Here is a 22,426-nt window from a genome sequence, read left to right as displayed (position 1 = left end):
AGATCATGCCCGTAGCCTCGAGACATGGGGGATCAGTCTGGTTCACAGTGTTCAAATGTCAGATCTCCGTTAGAAACACCTGCCACTGCGAGTTCTCGTCTGGATCAGGACTGCAGAGGTAATCGGTGATGTCTGATCGATTTCAGATAGGGCACCAGGGCTGCGATCAGCTGACGAGCGTGACCTCTGAGGGTAATTGATGAATCAAAGGAGATCAGCAGGTCATCTTCGATGTGGAAACTTTTGGAAGGATTGGATTAAGTCACTTAATTGGCTGATATTGTCTTTTAAGGCAGACGGTGCTTATCAGCATTTCTCTCATTTCATCACCCTCTCCCCCTCGAGTCCTGAATCCATCAGATTATCTGAAAGATGGAAGGAGGAGATTATGAACTGACATTTAAAATATTTACAAATATAAATGATAAAGCACTACACACACACACATATATATATTTGTGTGTGTATGTGTGTGTATATATATATATATATATATACCTAATTCAAAACATATTCATAACAATATAAGAATTTTCCCTATGTTATTCACATATTTGTGTTGACTATATACATGAGCTTTTTACTGTATAAAGTAGTTTATTGCACTTATTATAGTGATAAATTGCCTTGTCAGTGTGCTGATAACATTTTGTAAGTCTTTTGTGAATAATAATATAAGTACCTGAATAAAAATGCCAGGGATTCAATTTTAATGATGGATTGGTCCTTAGTCATCTCTGCAGAAAAATTAAACTATAAGATTCTGACCTATAAAGACTTTTGAAAGCTTTCTGGATATTGTCACAGTTCAGTGTAGCCAACATTAAAGTTTTTTTATCTATTTTTTTATTTTATATTTATATATGTATTTCATATATAATTAGCTTTTGTACTTTTTTTTTTTTAAGAAATAGCTTTTTTTTGCCTTTGCTAATTATAACATTTTATCTTGTTTTTTGAAGTTGAATTAATTAATTAGTTTATAAAAGTTTACACATTATTATTATTATGATTATGATGATTATTATAATAATAATTATTATTATTATTATTATTTTGTTCTAGTCCTCAAATGAACCATGCATTTGCAGCATTAATTTAGCCCTTTGGATATGTCTGGATCCATAACTCCATATATGTTTTCTGAGATAATTATTTTCTTGCAAGAATGAAAGACTCTCTAGCACTTCTACAGTCTACTTCCGTTTCTTTATTGTAGTCAACATTATCTAGTCTGTCTGAATGCTTCAACTCTCACACAAATGTATGGATTTCTCAGACCAATGTCTGTGGTACATCAATAAACGCATCTGCATGATCAGCCTAATTCAAATACTACTGTTAAAAGTATTTTTTGTTTAATAAAATATTTTTTCAGCAAGAATGCTTTGAATTTATCAAACATGAAGACTTGACAATTTTTTCATTAAAAAGTATAGCTTATTTAAAATGAATGCTGTTCTTTAAAAAAAGAATGTGACACTGGAGATTGGAGTAATGATGCTGAAAATTCAGCTTTGCATCACATAAACATTTTAAAATAGATTCAGGTATTTTAAATTGCAATAATATTACCGTTTTACTGTATTCTTGATCAATTAAAGGCAGATTAGGTATTGGACACTTCTTTGAAACACTGAAAATGGTACTATATTCTTGTAGTAAAAAAAGTAAGTTCTGAATGTTGTAGTAATTAATTGCCATTTACATCTATATCTTTATATGGACTTTACAAAATATATAAAGGGTTAATTCAATTATGGCTCTTGCAGGGAAATCTGATGACGTCCTGGTCTGTGTTAAAAGGATGCTATATCTGTGTGTTATGGGACAAGAGAGATGATTCAGTCCTAGATGAACACAAAGAGCAGGTTGCAGTAGCTTCTCATCATTGAATGCATAAAAGAGCAGCTCTTTCACTACACACCTGCAGCACTGCTTGTACTGTAACAGACTGCACAGGCCTTTTTTACACTATACACCCTTCAAAACACCTAAACTCCTAAAAAAACCTGTTTCGGTCACGATTTCCGACTCACAATAAAAAAGGATCTGTGTGTTTAATATAAACAAAGCCATATATTATTTGATATTGTGAATCCATGAATAACTCTTACTTGTGGCAGTTAGTTGTTCTTAAATCCTAAAGAGGTAAAACCAAAAAAAAAAAAACACAGTTTTATAATATTTTGCAAATGTCATATCTGAAGCAGTTTGTGATATAATTCTCAATTTAAGGAAATGTAGGATATGCAAGTTTTACCTTGAAATGCAAGTTCATTATGATAGCACAATGACTTCTAATAAGGCCAATGGTTTTTGTTTTCATTCCCAAATGTCTGTTTTGGAACAATGTAAGTTTTTGTTATCATTATTATGCTTTAAACCACAATAACAAAACATTACGACATTACGGAGCCAGGGGAGCAATGGAGAGAAGAAAGAAAATATAAAAATAATAAGAAATAAAGAAATCATGCAGGATTTTTATATCACTCAAAGATTTTGAAGATAGAACACAAGTGGACAGTTTTATGTGCCTTTCCGTTTGTACTATGTTGAACAGTACAACAATAGTTTTCTCATTCTTTATAAACCATTGTAAAACAATGCTTCTTGTTAGAAAACTATGAATGTGGAAAGAGTACCTTTTCTTTGATAAAACATAGAGACACCATACCATAACGTTTTCACAACTAAAATTATAGAAAATGTGGGGGACTGTTTCCAGGCACAAAGAGCAAAATCAATATCCTTTTTAAACTGACTGAGAAAATGTTTAACAGGACATAATTTATGAATTATATTGAAAGAAAAAAAAAACACATGTGAGGTAATAACCAAATACGTTCCCACTTAGGATTATTAACAAATTTGGACCAATAAGCAATATAGCAAGACTTAATTGCAACTTCTTTTAGATAATACTCTGCATTTCTATAAGAGAACAGCAGCTATTTCTGTGCCATACTGTTATATAGACTGTAACATATCTGACATATATGCTGTGTGCAAGCTGAGAAAGCACTTTGGAATTTTACGAGGAAGCGGTCACACAATATATTCACTATACAACCTCAGACCTCCAGCAATATTCAATAAAAATTCAGCAATATAGCTCGTTTTATGATTCAGAGGATCCAAAAAGGAGAAGATCAAAGCCAGTAAAGCCCTGAAAGTGCAGAATCTTCTGCTAGCCAGCGTCTGTTGTTTCTGCATGCAAATGACTTTGATTAAAGCCAAACAAACCTGACTATATTCTGGGGACCCATCTGAGCTCAAATCAATTAGTAAATCAGCTAGTTTGTATTTGGTACACTTTGCACCCTGCATCTTATTCTCCCTGTTTATCGTGTCTACATATGCACAGCGATGACTAAAAGCTTCACTCTTTTTTGACTGAATAAATAATGAACAGGGATCTCGGCTTTAGAGGAAAGATGTCTATATAATTCATTGCATTCGAGCTTCACAAGCATGACGGATACGTTGCGTTTTCTTTTTCCAAGCGTGCCTTAGGTCCGATTTCCCCGGGGAGGGAGAAAGATGACAATAAATGTGATGAATACCGGGATGCTACAGAGATTACTTGCTTCGTGTTCTGGTTTATAACAAAAACAACAGCACACGTTGAAATCCATTACTATATGATGAGATAGGGCCATGCAATAATCACTCATTTATTCATGAGACTCATTATGCTGGGTTTAATTAAAAGACATTTATCAGCGCTTCTCAGACCCAGCCTCAAAACTGATATCATAGCTCAATCAGAAATCTCATATGCCAAGTGCAATGCCAAACAGAAAGTTTAGTACTCATAAGAAACAGTCTTATAATAAAACTATCACCCAAAACCCAATAAGAAATTTGCTTAATATTAAATGCATGTCATAGAAGACCGAAATGTTTATTACGCCAACTGTCCGTTACTTAATCGAACTGTTACACGTGAACCAGAAAACATCGTCACTAATGCCCTTGTCTGGATTTAACAAGACTGAAATGTGGCTCTTCCCTTGCTCTGTTTGTGTAGACAATAAATCAAAACCTCTCGTTCAACATTTTGAAGCTCTTAAAAACTCCGACTGCCCCGTGACGGCCCAGTTACCACAGCAACTACAGCATCCCAGGTGCAATCCTTCTGCTGAAACTCCGAGCACCTGTACCAAACATTAGTTTGCGGTTTCACAATTCCCTCATGACACACACCATGAACGAAGTGGGCGTCTGAGAGTTGCACAACATTCTGTCCGATTTCAAAGGACACATAATTGTTTATCCAATTATGTACCCTACAATATTTTACAATAAGCATTATTCAGATAGGACGAACAATTAATTAAATGAATAATATAGCACTACAGGATTCCAGCAGGAATTTAATTACTTCTTATTGAGTTGTTGGTATTATATTTTTCTTTATAACTAAAAACACAAAATCACGTATGACTGGAAGGTCACATGAGATTTATAAAATAAGTCTTTTAATATAAGGGAAGACTAGGGTTAGTTTTCACACTCCTGTTTAATGTAACTTGACACACAATAGGCTAAAACTCATGGGCTGGATATAAGCAGAATATAAATTAAAATAAATAAATAAATGCAGCGACATCACCGATCAGAAAATGTCATTAAAGTCTCATTAAGGTTTCACATTGGTCGTGACGTTAGCAACCCACAAACCCTGCGCGCCCCACCGCGAGCTCAAAACAGACGCAGCGCGCGCTCTGAGGTGCAGCACGCGAAACGGAGCGCTTCTCTGCTGCTTGAGACTGCAAAGACGAAAGCTGTTCCGGATAACATCAAGAGCAGAAAACATATGTGTGCATCATGAAGTTTGCGGCTTTAGTCTGTTTGGTTGTTTTCTTCGCTGCAGGTAAGTGAAATAATCTTAATATACACAAAGAATCATTGAATAAACCATTTCAGCACCATGGTCAGCGACAAAACAAATAGTAGATCACAACGGGAAATTGCTTTCAGCGGGTTTTGCACGAGTAAAATGTATGGATAATTGGTGATATCAAAATGAATAAGCTTTTACATAGTAATTTGAACAAATATAAATAAAGGCTTTTACTATCTCAGATGGGGAGTCCATGCCAGTCGAGCAGGACAGCCAAAGAGAAGACCTGGTATGCTGTAGCTTCTATGTCTATAAGAAAAAAAAATCCTTTATTGTTTTACTTCTTTTGGTTAAAGTATGTACTTTAATTTCAGATTACCCAGTGTTTAGTTCACATCCTTTCAAAGGCACTTTATAAGACCGATGATACTCCACTGCATCCAGAATGCAAAAACATCCTTAGACCAGGTACGTTACTTTGCACTGTTTACACTGTTGCTTCATTGTGTTATTGAGGAGAAGGTTTCATTTATTAGTAAACAACTTCACTGGAGAATTCTTATTCAGGTTATTCTTGCACAACTCTGTTTGATCTTACATCTAAATCTATTAAATATATCATTTGGGCATATAACTTGGGAACAGTCAGACTACATTATTGTCACAGCTTATAACCGCAGTACATCGTGCTTGGTGGATGAGACAGTTTCGGGTCAGTGGTTTCACTCTAAGACTGTGAAATAATTGGATGTATTCATGCAATGCATAAGCAATGGAGTGAAAATTATTTACAAATCATTTGCATGAGTGTTTTGTGCCAATTTGAATCTCTCCATGAATTTAGGTTCAGGTCATTCATCAGTTGTGAAAGACGAGGATGACACCCTAGAACCAGTTCAAGAAGAACTTATAAAGCCAAGAGGAGAGTCTAAAGTCAAGGAGGAACTCATTGAGGATCTTCTCAAAACTAACAAACGGGAGGAGATGGATGACGAGCGAAGCCAGGAAGAGTTCCCAAGTTTTCTGAAAAGAAGAATGAAAGAAAAACGTGACGAACTGGATGACGAACGAAGCCAAGAAGAGTTCCCAAGTTTTATGAAAAGAAGAATGAAAGAAAAACGTGACGAACTGGATGACGAGCGAAGCCAGGAAGAGTTCCCAAGATTTATGAAAAGAAGAATGAAAGAAAAACGTGACGAACTAGATTATGACCGGAGCCAGGAAGAGTTCCCAAGTTTCTATAAAAGAAGCAACAAGCATAAAAGGGCAGATCCCGACGATGAGAGAAGCCAAGAGGAATTTCCCCAGAAAAGACACGTTTCTGTCCTTTACAAACGTGATAATCTTGATGAGGAGCGCAGCCAGGAGGAATTCCCTCTGTATGATTATAAAAGGACTCATCTTCTGACCAGCAAAGAAAAACGTGAAGAGTCGGACTATGATAGAAGCCAAGAATTATTCCCAAGTTACACCCACAAAAGAAACCATGGGGATGGAGAAGAAGAGGATGAGGAGAGTGAGGAAAGAGAGAAGCGGATCTGGAAGCCATCACATCGATACCACCACAAGAAAAAGCAACACAAACGCAGTGAGAATGAGGATTTCGAAGAACCAGACTATTACAGAAGTCAAGAAGACTTCCCAAGCTACAGCCAAAAAAGAAGCCATGGGGATAGCAGGGACTATAAACCAAATGAAGACCTGCTGAACAAGCATATTAATGAGGACTTAAACTCTCGGGAAGAGAGATCTGAAGAGGTAGACGAGGATACAGCAAAGCGATACTGGAAACCCACCCATAGATACCATCATAAGAAGCACCACAAAAGACCCGTGGAAAAAAGGTACGAGGACTCAGAGGAAAGTGAGGAAATGGATAAAAGGATCTGGAAGCCAACACACAGATATCACCTTAAGAAGCTTCATCACAAGCGTGGCGACTCCACAGAGCTCAAGGATGAAGATGAACCCATCTCACAGAAGACTCACAGTCTCCATGACTCAACAGGCAATGAAGAGGAAGAAGAAGAAAATGTTCATGAGCTTAATGAAAAGAGGCGTCCCTTAACCAGCCAAGAGGAGGAAGATGAGCTGAAGAAAGGACACCCGAGTTTTGTAGAGGAGAAGCAGGACAGGGAGGCTGCGTTGCGGTACCTAACAAAAAAGAAGAATGAGTTAAAGGAACGTCTACTTAGCAAAGGTGATGTCTATGAGAAGCGTTCCCCATGGATTTACAGAGGATTCTACCATCCAGCCTGGTACAAGAGAGGCCATAAGGTGGATGAAAGTACTGACCAGCACCCCTACCATAAACTAGAGGACTTTGCTGAGACTCTCCGGTACAAAAGAGGCCTGCTTACTAATGGGGAGTCATTCGAGGAGGAAAAGGGTGTCCCCCAACAGAAGCTTCTCACACCAGAGGTATAGTCTGATCTGTCTAAGTGACCATACATTTATTACCAGTAACATCTCCCGAGGGTTACCAGAGGTTAAAAGTCTTTCTTAAGGTTAATATTTAATGTATTACCACTTGTTAGGTCTGAAACCATAAGACCTGTAATCACTAGGCCAATGATTCCCAACCCTATTCTTGAAGGCCACTTAACAACAGACTCCAAGCAAAAATTGTATCTTAAGAGGAACAACACCATTTCATTGGACCAGTGCCCTTAAAGGGACATCTCCGTACCTCTAAAAGGTTCATAGTACTACCTTAAGGTCCCATTTTACTACAAGGTAGTATAAATATGTCTCTTTAAGATTACTGCCCCAGTGACAAGTTGTTGTACCCCTAAAGATAAGTTTTTTTTTGCACATTTTGTCTGACAGTGCACAATTTCTGGTGTCTCCATTTCTGGTGACGCCAAGTCATGGAATGGGTGTTAAATAAGAGATATCCAAAATGTGCACTGCTGGGGAGCCCCTGGGAAAGGCAATATACTAGGGTTTCAAACCTGCTTCAGGAGACCCACTGTCCTGGACAGCTCATTTCTAATCTGCTCCAACACACCTGCCTGTGATTTTCAAGCAGTTCTCTGGTGTGTTTGATCAGGGCTGGATCTAAACTCTGCAGGGCAGTGGGAATCAAGAAACAGAGGTTAAGACCTTTGCACTAGGTTTCAAAACCAAAATGTAACTATTGGCCCCACTGAGCTCTAAAGTCTACATGCTATACAACAAACTTAAGGGTGTACAAGGATAAACTCAGGATGCTTAGAGTATCATTCCTAAACATGACAAGGATCTTGAATAACTAAAAGGCACTTCCCTATAACTTTCCTACTGGGAGTGTGGAAATAGGATATTTCACTAGAGTAACAACATTTCTTTCATTCATAAACAACTTTATGGCAGACTGCAATGATTGCATGCAGACACAAAACTCCAGGGACTGATTAAAGCAATAGTTTTTAAGCATAACTTAAAATAGTTTTGAAACATAAGTACTGCATTTAACTCTTGTTTTCTTTCAGTTAAAAGAACTTGAGAAACTGGCCTCTGTGGATCAACAGATGAAAGAGACAACTTAACCATTCGAGACATCATTTTCTTGCCCTGCCCGATTTCAGTGAGCTTTGTGTGTTCTTTTGCTGCTTTAGATGAATGCATTACTATATGTCGTACCTGATTACAACAACTGCATTAGAATTTTGTTATTGGTGTAAGTCAGTGTTTAACATGAGAGTCTGAGAAATAAAACCGTCTATAAAAGGCGAAAGAAGCATGATAATACCATGTGAATCATTTCTCTCTTTATTACATCATAAAATAAAAATAAAATAAAAAATGCCCATGTACTATTGACTGCAAATTTTAATGCATGCTACTTTACAACTGTGAAAAATTGTTATTCCTCTTTATGGCTTTCCATAGAATCTCTGCATTGTTTATATTTAATAAAATATGTAATTATGGGACCAAAGCTGATGAATGCAGTTATCATTTGTGTTTTGATGCTGGACACCTTTTGAAATGTATTAAAAACAGATAAATGTTTACTTGGGCAATGATGCATTTTGTGAGCAAAAGTTGGTTATTCGCCAGGTGCAGAGGATGCCGAAAAAGCAGCGCAGTTTTCCTTCCTCCACAACTTGCTAAAAAAAATTTAATAAATAAAGATGAGAACATTGATGTAACTGTTAAATGCAATTATTTTCAAAAAGAAATAAACAGTTGATAACAGACTTTGAATAATAAAGTCATGCAACTCGTACAGAGAATAAAGCACTGCCTGAATGTGTGAGTCCAACACTGATTTGGTTTTCTTCTCACCTAAATAAGTTAAACTAAACTAATTGCCTAAGCAGAGCTGTCACATGATGAACTAATCTTATCCAGTTTCTGCCTCTTGGCGACAGGCTCCTCTGCTTTGTGCTGATTTCTAGCTTTCGCAGCATCTGCAGCGACCGTGGTTCCGGACAGGAGATACCCTCCGCCTCCACTCATGAGCAGCACTGGATGAGTCCGGTTGGGCAACACCTGAAACAATGATACAGAAGTGAATGAGTCAAAGCCCTCTAGGGGTGGGTGGTATGACCAAAATCTTATTTCACAGCATGAGTCATCTTATATAACAGAAATTATATCACAATGCATCTGTTTTTCCAGGAAACACAACAAAAAAAGTTAACACATAACTGTGCCAATAAAAAAAAAAAAAAAAAGCTAATTAAAATAATACATTTTTATTTGTTGTATTTTGAACTTGATGTACACTACCTTTCAAATGTTTAGTTAGTTCTTTTTTTAAGTTTTATGTTCACCAAGGCTGCATTTATTTGAACAAAAATACAGTGATATGGTGGAATATTACTAGAATTTAAAATGGACAATAACTGTTTTCTAAAAAAAAAAAAAAAGCACAAAAATCAGGGCATGTCAAAACTTCTCCAGGCCGCCAAAACCCCCTATACCACAAAAGGATAATATATTTTAAAATGTAGTTTATTTGTGATATAAGCCCCTTTTGGTCCCGGAAAATTGCTGGAACATTGTCAGATCGCCTTCTGTATGAACACAAACAAGTCGGGGACCTAGTAACATTGTTGGGTTCAGTCCCGGAACAAGCTCTGTGTGAACAAAAGCCAGAACTAATGCCGTAAAGGGGGTGTCGTATTGATGACGCACGTTATTGTGCAACTCTTTTACCAGGTGTTTTTAAGGCAGATCAACATTCGCAAAAACAAAAAATGAGTAAACTGTAATGAAGCTGAGATCAGTTAGTTCCTCACTTTCCGCGCTGAAGCTGAGATCGTTCACCAGCTTAAGTAAAAAGTTAATGTGCCTAGCGTTTTCAACTCATAAATTACATGTCACATCCTGACGTCACGTGTCTTTACAGGACCTTTACGGGTTGTGTGTGAACACACGCACATATTCCAGGTAATTAGTGGCAGTGTGAAAGGGGCAAAATCTAGTGACCCGGAAATGATTGCCGGGACACTTTACCCGTGAATTTTCTGGAATCACAGTGTAATTTTGTGAAGAGTCATACATTTTATTCAGGATTAATATAAAGTTCACAAGAACAATATTTCATTTAAGATTTATTTGTAACAGCATAAAAGTCTTGCGGTCTATTTTCATCAAATTAATGCATCCTTGATGAATAAAAGTATCAAATTATATATACAAAAACAACAACAAAAAAAACTAAGGAATACTTGAATAGTAGTGTAAATAAAAAGAATAACAGCAAATAAAAGTCTGGCATTAGAGAAAATACACCTTATGACACAAAAAAACAAGACCGATATAGCACAAACAATAAATACATAAAACTATTTGTGTACGTGATGCAGTAAAGAATTACCTGATAATGCCTGAGCCAGGAATCTGTTAATCTGAGACTGATTGCTCCTCCTTGTTCTCGGAGTTTTGTGTAGCACTCAATCAACGGCTGTCCAAAAGATATCAGACCGTAAATATTGCAGAAAGCAGTTTTTAAAGCACAAATCGTTTTTAAAGCTATGACACTCCATAATTTATGGTAATTTTTAGGCTTTCTGGGAACTTGACAACAACTTTCATTCTGACATATTGCTAAATAACGTGTTTGGATGAACTGCCTGCCTTTTTAACAACAAACCAATCTGTTTACCTCTCTGTACTGGCAGTACACTACGAACGGTCGTGATGGTGCTACAAACTTCAGCAGACCCATTAACACGGGACAGGGGTGGAAGCGACTAGCAATCACCAACCTGAAACAAATAAATAGTTCAATTAGCATCCTCATATTAATAAGGTAAATCACTGGAAGACTGTATGCAAAACAACTTAAATCGATAGAAAATATGACATAAGACTCATCAATTTAACCATACATCACTTATATGAACAGTCAGTCACATGAAATCATATACAAAATCTGAACAATCTTTTTGCTATATAACAGAAAGCACAAAACATACCCATCTGCATTCCTGCCCTCTAACAGAGCAGCAGCTGAAGATAACTTCTTCCTCTTCTCCTCCATCTTCAGCTTCTTCTCTTGAGCCTTTAAGGTCAGAAAGACCAATCAAATATTAATGTGAAATTCTCAATAAAATCTAAAAAGACACCTTTTCCACCCCGAGTAGTTAAATTTTCCCACAAACAATGTTCAGAAGTGTATGTACAGGCATCTAACAAGAAGTCTGGTTTTGCTTGTTTTGTTTTCTTCACACATCTCCTTTCACACACACTTCACCTCAAGCTGCTCTTCTTTTAAACTTCTGTCTCCTTGGAAATCAAGTAGACATTTGAAAACACTAAAAAGGGGTAAATGTATTATCATTGTGAAAATGACACCAAAACTGAGGGACAGTCAAAATTTGGTTACAGAGTAACAAAAACATACTTTTTTTTTTTTTTTTATTCAACCGTTTAAAATAATGTAAAAAAAAAAATACACAGAATTATAAATAGTTTGTGTTTTTTTATTTTTCTTTTGAGCTTTTCTTTAAATGGACATATGTTATATATGTTAGTTTGTGTTTATTTGTTTAAATGAACAATTTTTTAAGCAATTATTATTATTATACTTAAGTTCATATTTTAAAACGGTAAGTTTAGGTCTTTGACCAAATATAAAACATTTTGAAATATTTCGGGTTATCTGGCTTTTTGTGTAAATGATTAAATCATTAGTTTTTAGTTTTTTTTTTTAAATGGTAATAATTAGTATTTAGAACTATTTCTAAATAATTTAAAAAAAGGTTTGGTCTTAGACAACACTAAAAGCAAAAGCAGCAAAGGTAAATGATGAAGGCATGGGAACTTTACCATGATGGGTATGTAATATGCATGTAAAAATCATGTGAAAACATTACCCTCTGTTCTCGCAGTCTTTCTCTCTCCACTCTCCTCATTTCCTCTTGCGGGTCGACGCTGACCTCCATGCTCTGAGGTTCTGAGCTCTTCTCCTCAGACACACCTGAGGTTTCCTGAGAGGACTCGGATCGTCCGTTCCCCTCTGCATCCTTCTCTGACAGATCCAGGGTTCCAGCCAACAGAGCGTTAACTTTGCATAAAGGGAACTCATGCAGCGTCTCGTGGAAGTGTGACAGAAAGCCAAAGCTCTCCATGCCGGCTCTCGTTGGGCCTCCACCGGGATACATCTGAATCACTGAGCCATAACCTGACAAACATCTGGATCATCAGTACAGTGTAATAGTGTTTGGTTAATACAATTTATTAGAAATGTGGGTAACCAAACATTCGATTGTCCACACTGACATACAGTTATTATTTTTTTTATACTATGAAAGTCACCAATCGTTTGATTACCCATATTCTCCAAAATATCTTCTGATGTTAAACAGGAGAAAGAAACTCATACAGGTTTGGAGTAACTTTAGGATGAGTAAATGATGACAGAATTCTCATTTTGGGAAGTAAAGTGTGATCACCTCCCATTCTCTCCATCACCGAGCCCAACACAAGTCCAGCACAGGTCTCAAAAACAAGGATTTTACTGCCGGCGTGGATGTTCCCCAGAGTCAAAATCTGAGCCAATGTGTCGTACCGCAGGTGACTAAAACAGAGCAAAAACATTTACAATACAGTATATTTCCCAAACTGGAAAATATATCATTTTAACATAAAAACAATCAAAATAAAACACTTTTCCTTTTTTGAAGAAAGATTACATATTTACTTGCATGTGATTTGACCAACATTACCCAACATCAGAGAGGTGCGGTGTTAATAATGCTAACTAAAATGAAATTAAACTTGATTAAAAAAAAAATAAAGTGAAATAAAGCTGAAATATCAATTAAAAAACAATAATTTATTTTGGCAACTGACTGAAATAAAATGACTTCAAGTTGAAGTATTAAAATGACTAAAATAGAAATAAAAATAAATTAAAGATACAAATAAATATTTTAAAAAGTACTTACAAACTTACTAAAACAAGCAAAAATGAAACCAACTGAATGAAAACTATATAGTGTAAATAAATAATGTATATAAATAATTAAAACATGTTTAGAACTCCGTAAAATATTAACCTAAAATCTGCAAGTAAATTTTTTAGGTCAAATGGATTCAGATGACAAAAAAAGTCTGGAAATTCCTTTACTACTATATGTATATACTGAAAGATATCCTTATAATATGACCCTTAAAAGAATACTTATCTAAATGATAAACTATGTAATTATATCAGGTAACTCATGGGTTCAAAAATGGTAAGGATGAGGGTTCAAGTATTTCTTGAAGTTCACAAACCATATTTTCCCTGGTTCTCTGCCGTGGTACATCATGGCAAGGAGTCGAGTGGAGGGTTTCAGGATTGTTATGTTACTCTCGTACCTGTACACATAAGGCCAAGAACTTTATGACTGATATATTCCATGTGACTGACAAAGTATGAATGAAAAATGGTTTGAACTCACTTTTTCTTTTTCTTCTTGATGTATTTCTCTTGAGCAAATTCAGTTTTGTCCTTGAATGTTGTACTGTTGTCTATGAGCTGCTGGACGATCTCCTTAAAAACACACACGATTGGACATGTGAGCAAAATGGATTTGTAACTACATACAAACAAATGGTTTGGCCTGCTGTCGAGTGCTGTTGCTTTTTTGTACCGTATTTTCCACACTATAAAGCGCACCTAAAAGCCTTTAATTTTCTCAAAAAAACGACAGTGCGCCTTATAATCCAGAGCGCCTTATATATGGATCAAGGCGCTCTGTCAAAATGTTGACATTCCCTTAAGCACAGCTCCATCTAGTGGATGCATAACGCAGTCAAACGTTTGACTGCAGTTATCCTCTATTCTATGCGCCTTATAATCCAGTGCGCCTTATAGTGCGGAAAACACGGTACTTTATGATGTCTTTACATATAATACAAACAATTATTTTAAAGGGACATCATTTTTCTTGGTGCAAAAAGAAGATCTGTAAAGTTCCAAAGACTAAAGTCTCAAATCCAAAGAGAAAAAATCCCATAGACTTGCATATTATACTGACTTGAGTCAAATTCTGAGACCAGAAAATACAAAATCTTGTTTAGAAATGTTCTGGTTAACATGCATCACTAGAAAACCTGACTCCGGTACATACCTGGCCTTTTAACCCTTGCTCTTTCAGCGTTTCAATATCATCTCTGCTCAGTTTCTGAGATCTGCCATCATCCACTATGTGTCTATTATCCTGACCTGCTTCCTTAGAATCTGTGACAGGAGAAAAGATCAATGTATTCTCATCTCGTCACCAAAAAACTCAATGAATCCACAGATAACAGCATCATTACCCAAAGAGTCTCCCGAGTGTTTTTGCTGCCTTGATTTTGAGTGAGCCGCCGGCTTCGATTTCAAACACGGCCCCGTACAGCTGCCCGACTGCATTGTCCAAGAAGAACCACTGCTTCTCAAAGATCACTTTCCTAAGAGACAAAATGTCAAATCAAAGCAAACGAGGAGAGCACAAGCACTTAACAGGAGTGAAATGTGACAGATAAGATTACAAATGCTTATTCCTAAACATTAATGGTAATTCTATATATTTTTTTTGCATTTAAGAAAATATACAATTGGCTCCAAAAGTACTTTTTTTTTTTCTTTCAGAACAATTTTTGAGTTTTCAAATTTACATAGTTGTCACGCCTGCCGCAGAAAGCAATGTCTTTTACATATCAATGTTTCAAAGCAATTAAACCTTTTATGTACAAGTTTTGTTTAGTATTTAAATCCCAGATTGTTAATGTGGTCTCAGATTTTATATACCATTTTACGCAAAACCTCAAGGCCTTTAAACTGAATTTAAAAGATCACATTTAATTAAAGTTTGATTTGGTTAACTCACTTTTTATTTTCGATCTGCACTGATTTGAAGATATCTCCTCTCTTCAGCACTACATAGTCTCCGTAACTGATTCTGTCCTCTGCATCACTGTCCTTTACACACTCCGCCATTTACTGCGTTCAGCGTGGATAAAGATCGACCGATGGATGTTTGGAAACTAGTGGACACTTTAACTAACCTGACACAAAAGTGGTAATGTTTATTACGATAAATAGGGAAATAATTTGACTAATTTCACACAAACGATGCTTCTGTCAACACGTGTGTTCTGTCTCTTCCTGTTCCGAAAGGCCAGTTAATCGAGCGCTGATTTCCAGAGCCACAGCGAGCCAGTCAGGAAGTCTAGCAAGTCACAGATCAAAGCGATTTTAGTCGGTCTCACTTAAATAGTTAATGAATTAACTTTACATTAGGTTTATACGAACAAAAATTACTAACATTGTTATCTGAACATGTACAGACAATGCCTATATCATGTGAGGTCATTATGTATTGCCACTGTATTTACGAAGGTAAAAAGTGTAATAAAAAGTGCTGGATATATTATGATTATCGTTACTAACATATTGGCAACATAAAAGTGCATATATTGCATGTAGTTTATGTATGTATAATATAGTTATATCCTATTCGGTACAATTATTCAAAACGAAAGGGCTGATTTAAAAATAATAGTGACGTAGCAGGGTTATTATAGTTTACTAAAACTAAAATGATGAAGAAAAACTTTTCGTTATTTCTTATTTTCATTTAAGTAGGCTACTACAATAAGCTAAACAGTCTAATGAAACATTAATTATATCAAATAAATGTATAAAAACCATATAGACATATTTAGAAAGTAATAGAAGTGACAAAACACAACAAAATAAATAAAACTAAGATTTAAAGAAAACACAAAACATTTATTGAACTATAAAAACAACACTGCACTGATATATAATTTGTAGAAACAAATGAAACAGCTGTTGATTATATTTCAGGTATCATAAATAGTTAGTAGCCTACTTGATTATGAATTTCAGTCAAATTGGACCTCATAATGAAAGTGGTTGGATTTATTTAGACTATTTTCTGATTTTCCAGTCAACATAATGAAAACAAAATTCCATTAAACAAAGTAAAATGTAGTCTTTAAAAATGAACAATTGAACTGCAAATACATTGTTTCCAGAAAACAAGCCAAAAGCACCTAGACATTTTAGTGAAGCATTTAATGTAAAAATATTTACATTCGAAAAATCTGAACTGTAAAAAGCAACTTCGAGGAATCTTGAAATGGGAAACTAGCAACTCATTTAAATCCAAACCCCATCGTATCCCATATTTATTACACAAATTAATGTATGGAAATGTGTGCTGTAAATTGTCCAATTTTCAAATGCAAACAATTCATAAAGACGTCAAGAGTCCAGATCCAGAATATGGATTGAACTGTTTGATTTGTTTACTCTCTTGTGCACACGGCTTGTGTGTCTTAATACGAATATAAAATGACTTTGGCAAATTTAAGAAACACTATGAATTCTTTCTTGCTCTTCTAAAGGTTGATGTTGATTTGAGGTCAGTCTTGTCCTCCCGTGAGCTTATGGAAGAGTTCTTCATCTAAAGTCTCATTTTGGTCTTTTGAGCGTGTCGAGAGGAAAATGTAGCCTCCGATATATTCATGGACCACTTTGCAGTCACAGCTCTGGCAGGAGAACGCAATCGACACGCTCTGGTCAAATTCGATGGCCACCTGTAAAAGCAATGACACACTCATAAATCATATTCACACCGGCCACACAGGTTGGTTAGAAGGTTGTTTGGAGTACTTTATTCACCTGTTTAATCTCCCAGTTGACATTCCATTGTTTAATGTTGGAGAACCTCCAGGTGGTGACCGGCAAACCCGTTGACATGTCGATGCGGATCAGCCTGTTGTAGGAAATTCCCAGGAGCTCATCTTTCTTGCTTCCTCTGAATCTGTGGGACAACGTTGAAAAGATCTGAATCATATTTCATGGTTGAAGCCTTTAAATGATGTCTCTGAGCAATACCAGGCAGGAAAAAATCTGTTGTTCAGCAAAATTGTCTGAGAAAATGACAGTTTTATGTCTAATTAATGAAAACTCATATTCAAAGTGTTTGAATTATAGTGTAATAATAATTGTGTAATAACAATAATGTACATATTTAGTAAAAAAACATTTGTGAATTATCTGCATATTCCATTTCAAGCATGCTAAACTGTCAGCAATTGATCATGAAATTGACAAAAAAGCCAAAACTGGGCTAGGATAAAGAAAGTGACTGATAAAGAAAATTAACCTTCAAATGGAACAACGGGATGCTATTCAATTTTAATGATGTGTTTAATGCAAACAAATCTAACATTTGAAAAACAGAGTAATATATATACAGATTTGGAAAGATGTTTCTGAGTGATACAAGGCACAAATCTGTTGTTCAGCAAAACTGTGTGACAATATGGCAATTTTGTGTCTAATTTATAAAAATTAAAAAAAGACAATTGTCAGCGCATGAGTATGAAATTGGCAAAAAGCCAAAATTTGACTCATAATGAAAAGTCTATTTTTATATTTTTTAGTCAAAATAACCAAAAAAAACTAAATTACATTAAATAGAAAAACATTTCAACTTTAAATGGAACAGCAGCACTATTAACCCTTGTGCAGTGATTCAAATATTTAAACTAACTAGGTTTTCCCAGTCAGAAATGACCGGCTTTTAAAAAACTGCATGTAAATATTTATTAAGATGCTATATTATTACCATATCTTGGATTCAATCTTTTTGTCAATTTGTTTTCTTTCAGTAAACACAGTTTTTTTTATTTTTTTTATACTTTTTGGAACTGACTGGTCGTAGGCCTCATCGATCACAGCTTACATACCTTTAAATAAAAAAAGCATTATTTGTGGATAATTTTGCCAGTGTTCACTCAAAAACTAGATTACGGTATGCAAATTATCCATATATTGGGGGGGGGGGTCCTCTCTGGGTCAAAACAACCAGAGCACAGTTTAATCTTAGTTTTCATTTTTCAGCAAATAAACCAAATGCAACAAGACATTTTGATAATTCATAAATGTAAACGTATGTAAACCACAGCTTCAAAAAAAAAGAAAAAAAAAGAATGGTAAGTCTTAAAAACCTCACTCAGGCTTTAGTATCTGCTCTAGGCATGAAATCTATCTGTAAATAGATCTATCAGTAAAATTACCTGACAATGTAGTACTTGATGCCAAACTCAGGCAGAGACTGCCATGCTTGGATAAAACGCATTTTGGCCTCCATGAGGGAAAGATGGGAAATATTGTGAAGGGCCTCCAAGATTCGTGTGGTCAGCTGAAATGAGAAAAATAAATGTGACTTTTTTTTTGCAATACAGATCTCAGATATCCAGTAGTGTCATGGCATCATGAAAATGAGTGGTTCAAGCCATATCTTGTCCTTTCTGTGAGTGTTTTCACCTGTTTGGTCTTGTACTTCTTTGCATATCGTGGAGAAACAAAGCACTCGGCATTCATCTCCATGGACTCTACGTCAGTCGCTGCCTGGCCAGGAGGTGGCGCTAGACTCTTCATCTGCAGGAAAGACTGGATGTTCTTCACCTCGGTGCGGTAGGAGCTGTAGGCCATCGTCTTTCCTTTGGAAGCCAAAATACAGGCAGCCTTCCACTTGGCATACTGCGTTTCCTGTTTTCAGGAGACGTTTGTTTTAAGCAAAAGAAACAAATAAAAGAATACAAAATTTATTGCAAAAACATGCAATATGGTTCAGATGCTGATATTTATCTGGATTTTTTTATATCAGCATAACAGACTACTTGCATTAAATGAATATAAATATCAGTAACTCTATATCTCCCAATAGTATGTCTTAATAATATTACATTTAAAAGCTAGCTTTGTTATCAAAACCCTTCGGTTTTAATTGTGGGGTGCAAAACATATAATGCAATGCAATACCAAAACGTGTACCACAATCTGCATAAAAACGAATCTAAAACTCACATTGTTGCAGCGAATATAAACCTCGTTCATTCCATCAGCCACTGGCAATAACAGCTTGAGGCCAAACTTCTTCTCAGTGACGTTGACATCAGGAATGACCTCACATCCTGTACAATCAATGATTTATTACCACTGATGCATGAGCTGTATTGAAATGAATATTCTTTTCTCTGATTGGCCGCTCACCTCGTAGATGGAGTTGCTCAATGGGTTCTTTATTTGCCGAATCTTTGTTTTTGTAGTAAGAAATGGTGGTGTCCCTAAAAACAAACCAGTACTCCTTATACGACTTTAATATCAATCGCTTGGGCCTGTGAAGCAAAGAAATGAACAATGCACTTTATAGTTTGTCTTACTGCAGAATAGACACAAATGCCATTGAAAAAAGATGAATACATGGAATTATAGTTCTTATTAAAAAAGTTGAATAAGCTTAAACTCACCTAAACAATTTCAGTGTATCTTCCAGCTTTGGAATGTCAGTGATATCTTCCTGAAAAAGTTAAATAAAATGTGAATACTTATACACAACCATTAAACAGTTTGGGGTTGGCAAGACTTTTATGTCTCTTATTAAAAATATTATTTATTCCTGTGATCAAAGCTGAATTTTTTTGCATCGTCTTCAGTGTCACATGATGCATCAGAAATCATTCTAGACATTCTAATCTCTGCTGCTTAATACTTTAATGGAAATCTGATCAGTTTTTCATTATTTTATGAATTAAAAGCAAAAAAAAAACATTTATTTGAAATATAAATATTTTGTTATATTATAAATGTCTCTACTGTCACTTTTGATAAATATAATGCATTTTGGATGAATTAAAGTAATAATTTATTTTAAAAAATCTTACTTACTACAAACCTTTTAATGTTAGTTTCTAAACTAGCTTAATTTTAAGCCAGATTGATTCCAGATACGATAAACCAGATGCTACTAATTCATCTAAAATCAGTCTCTATATGTTGTTGATACATCCCAAAAAATAGGGTGTAAAGTACCAATATATGAAAAAATCTATAATATCATCAAATCATGATACCAGGATCTTATCAGCATTCCGTCCCTCCAGCGTAGATTCTAAGTTTGAGAGCGCAGCCTCCACTTCATCAATCTCTGGTTCATTGGAATTGTTCAGTGGCTCCGTTGATAAAGTCAATTTACAGATGTGATACTAGAAAAGATTCAAGTATTTACCTCTGAAACACCAATTTATATGCATTACAATAAAACAGCAACCATAACTCATTTGATTAGGCAATAACTGTAATTAAGACATTGACAAATTACACATTTTACTTTTATGTTTAATTTATGGTAATATAATAAATTGAGTTTAAGTGGAGAATTAACCTGATGCTCAATAAATAACTAATCAAGCAGATAACAAACATTATCAAGTGTTAACTTCAACTAATGTGGTTTTCAATGCAGTTACTTTAACACTGCTTGAGGCAGGAGTTTGAATGAATGATGTTAAGCAGCAAATAATGTGGAAAACGGATGGGGGAAAAAATCCCTCAAATATTTGTGCAATGCATAAGTCTGTCATCTGAGAGGCAGTTTGTGAAATACCTGATCTGCTCCCTCATGGATTGTTTTTTTATTACAGATCTACAGAATCTCACATGAAGTCCTCTCTAGGTTTGGTTTGGATTATTAGCACCATGTTCACCTATTCATAATCTCCTCGTGTAATTGAATGCTATCTTGTGTTAGCTGTGGAATGTCACATCCTTTGTCCTCAAAGTAATTTATCTCATAGCTTCAGGTGAGAAAGAATGGCACTAAAGAATTCAACACCATCTATGCTATGTGCTGAAACTAAATACTACAAGTCTACAACACATTAAAGCATGCCAATCAGATGAGCTAATCGGGGTTACAGTTAACAAAAAATGAAACCATCTAAATTAAAGAAAATATTTTTTACAAATATTTAATTCCAGCTAAATGCCAAGGCAACATTTCTTATTTTCATTTACTTACTTACATGCACTAAAGCAAGTAAAAACAAAACTGAGAGGAGAAAAAGATTAAAAACTATACAGAAAACAAACAAATACTATTAACTAAGTAAAATCAAAAATCAAAATATTGTTAACCTGTTAACTGTCACTCACGTTTTTGAAGATAGACTTGAATATGCATGATACAAACCCAAATTTTTTTAATTCATGACTGAAAACATTTTGTAACATGATTTTGATGTACCATTTACATGGTAATATAATGTCTGATTTTTAAAATGGGTTTTGAAGGATGAATTTTGAGATTTTATATTTTCAAGTGATATATAACTTCTGATGATTTCTAAAATGTGATAGAGAAAAAGGCAACGAGGAAGTCTTATTTTAAAAAAAAGGTCAAAGCTCCTTTTGTAATGTAGATTTCTGAGGGTGCACTCTTGTCATAAATTAATCTATTACTTTTCCTACATAATTTTTTACAAAAAATATTGGTAAAATATATATTTGGGAGTCTTAGACCTTTCCAACGATATATAGTTTGTCAAGATTAGATTAGATTTGATTGTAATATAGTATAGTCAACGTAGGCGTCCCGTATACGGGACGGGGTGACAGTTAGCAGGTTAAACACAGTGCAAATTATTAATAAAACTATTGTAGTATTTCAAAATAACACTGAAGCCAATGATGAACCTTTCTTGCTTTCTGGAGCTCTGAATTCAACTGATGAGCATAAAAGCATGGAATACGATCAGTTTATTTTGTGAACTGGCATTCTGTACCTGCAGGGATGCAAACATGAGCATCTCTTCTTCAGTGCAGTCGATCTCCTCCAGCAGTATCGTCCATCTGGCTTGTTCATACAGCTGTGTGATCCTCACAGCATCATACTATAAAAAGAAAACACCAAATGCTTTCTGATTTAGACATATCAGGGCCATCTAATATTGTCGTCTACAAACATATAATGTGGTATGTAGGAATAGTTCATTTCTCACCTTTGGGTTGAGGTCAAAGAAGCAGTGGTACTTGAATCGCAGCAGGAGTCTGTCGTTTTCCTGAATTCCTTGCTCCATCAGCGAGCGAGAGGAATCCAGCCACCTGCAGAGCAACATCTCAGTTAAAATACACAAGGGCAGAAACTGAAATGCAACTGAGAAATAAAAAACTGAAATACACATAACCAATAAGTCATGAAATGCTATGCTACAATGATTTTATCATAATAAATGGATGTTCTGGGCAATGAGGCGAAATATAGCTAGTATAAAACAGCAGAAATA

General features: G+C 35.3%; 2 protein-coding genes and 1 pseudogene across 2 annotated transcripts; 1 reads left to right on the top strand and 2 right to left on the bottom strand.

Annotated features, from left to right (window-relative positions):
• The first annotated feature begins 4,766 nt into the window (after positions 1–4,766).
• Positions 4,767–8,490, top strand: LOC113120471 (trichohyalin-like). Its single transcript, XM_026290296.1, has 5 exons — positions 4,767–4,882; positions 5,095–5,141; positions 5,227–5,320; positions 5,697–7,273; positions 8,326–8,490. Exons 1-5 carry the CDS (start codon positions 4,837–4,839, stop codon positions 8,380–8,382), a joined length of 1,821 nt encoding a protein of 606 aa, XP_026146081.1. The 5' UTR covers positions 4,767–4,836; the 3' UTR covers positions 8,383–8,490.
• A 99-nt stretch (positions 8,491–8,589) lies between these two features.
• On the bottom strand, positions 8,590–15,452 carry LOC113120469 (tRNA (adenine(58)-N(1))-methyltransferase non-catalytic subunit TRM6-like; annotated as a pseudogene).
• Positions 15,453–16,190: 738 nt separating this feature from the next.
• LOC113120468 (fermitin family homolog 1-like) lies at positions 16,191–22,292 on the bottom strand. The gene is made up of 10 exons (XM_026290294.1): positions 22,142–22,292; positions 21,926–22,033; positions 20,216–20,347; positions 19,613–19,662; positions 19,356–19,480; positions 19,170–19,276; positions 18,627–18,851; positions 18,377–18,501; positions 16,974–17,115; positions 16,191–16,888 (listed from the first exon to the last, which is right to left on the bottom strand). The coding sequence occupies exons 1-10, from the start codon at positions 22,256–22,258 to the stop codon at positions 16,715–16,717; spliced, it is 1,305 nt and encodes a 434-aa protein (XP_026146079.1). The 5' UTR covers positions 22,259–22,292; the 3' UTR covers positions 16,191–16,714.
• Positions 22,293–22,426: the final 134 nt, after the last annotated feature.

Source organism: Carassius auratus, chromosome 20, assembly GCF_003368295.1.
Source record: "Carassius auratus strain Wakin chromosome 20, ASM336829v1, whole genome shotgun sequence".
NCBI lineage: Eukaryota > Metazoa > Chordata > Actinopteri > Cypriniformes > Cyprinidae > Carassius > Carassius auratus.
The sequence above is the reverse complement of the archived record's forward strand: the minus strand, read 5'-3'. Positions and strand labels throughout refer to the sequence as shown.

Excerpts from the sequence above, each read along its gene's own strand:
- LOC113120468 (XM_026290294.1), bottom strand. The coding sequence starts at position 22,258 with ATGTTGCTCTGCAGGTGGCTGGATTCCTCTCGCTCGCTGATGGAGCAA. Across the intron at positions 19,481-19,612 it reads GATACACTGAAATTGTTTAG|GCCCAAGCGATTGATATTAA; the intron begins GTGAGTTTAAGC and ends TTTGCTTCACAG. Across the intron at positions 19,277-19,355 it reads TGAGCAACTCCATCTACGAG|GATGTGAGGTCATTCCTGAT; the intron begins GTGAGCGGCCAA and ends TTGATTGTACAG.
- LOC113120471 (XM_026290296.1), top strand. The coding sequence starts at position 4,837 with ATGAAGTTTGCGGCTTTAGTCTGTTTGGTTGTTTTCTTCGCTGCAG. Across the intron at positions 5,321-5,696 it reads CAAAAACATCCTTAGACCAG|GTTCAGGTCATTCATCAGTT; the intron begins GTACGTTACTTT and ends CCATGAATTTAG. Across the intron at positions 7,274-8,325 it reads AGAAGCTTCTCACACCAGAG|TTAAAAGAACTTGAGAAACT; the intron begins GTATAGTCTGAT and ends GTTTTCTTTCAG.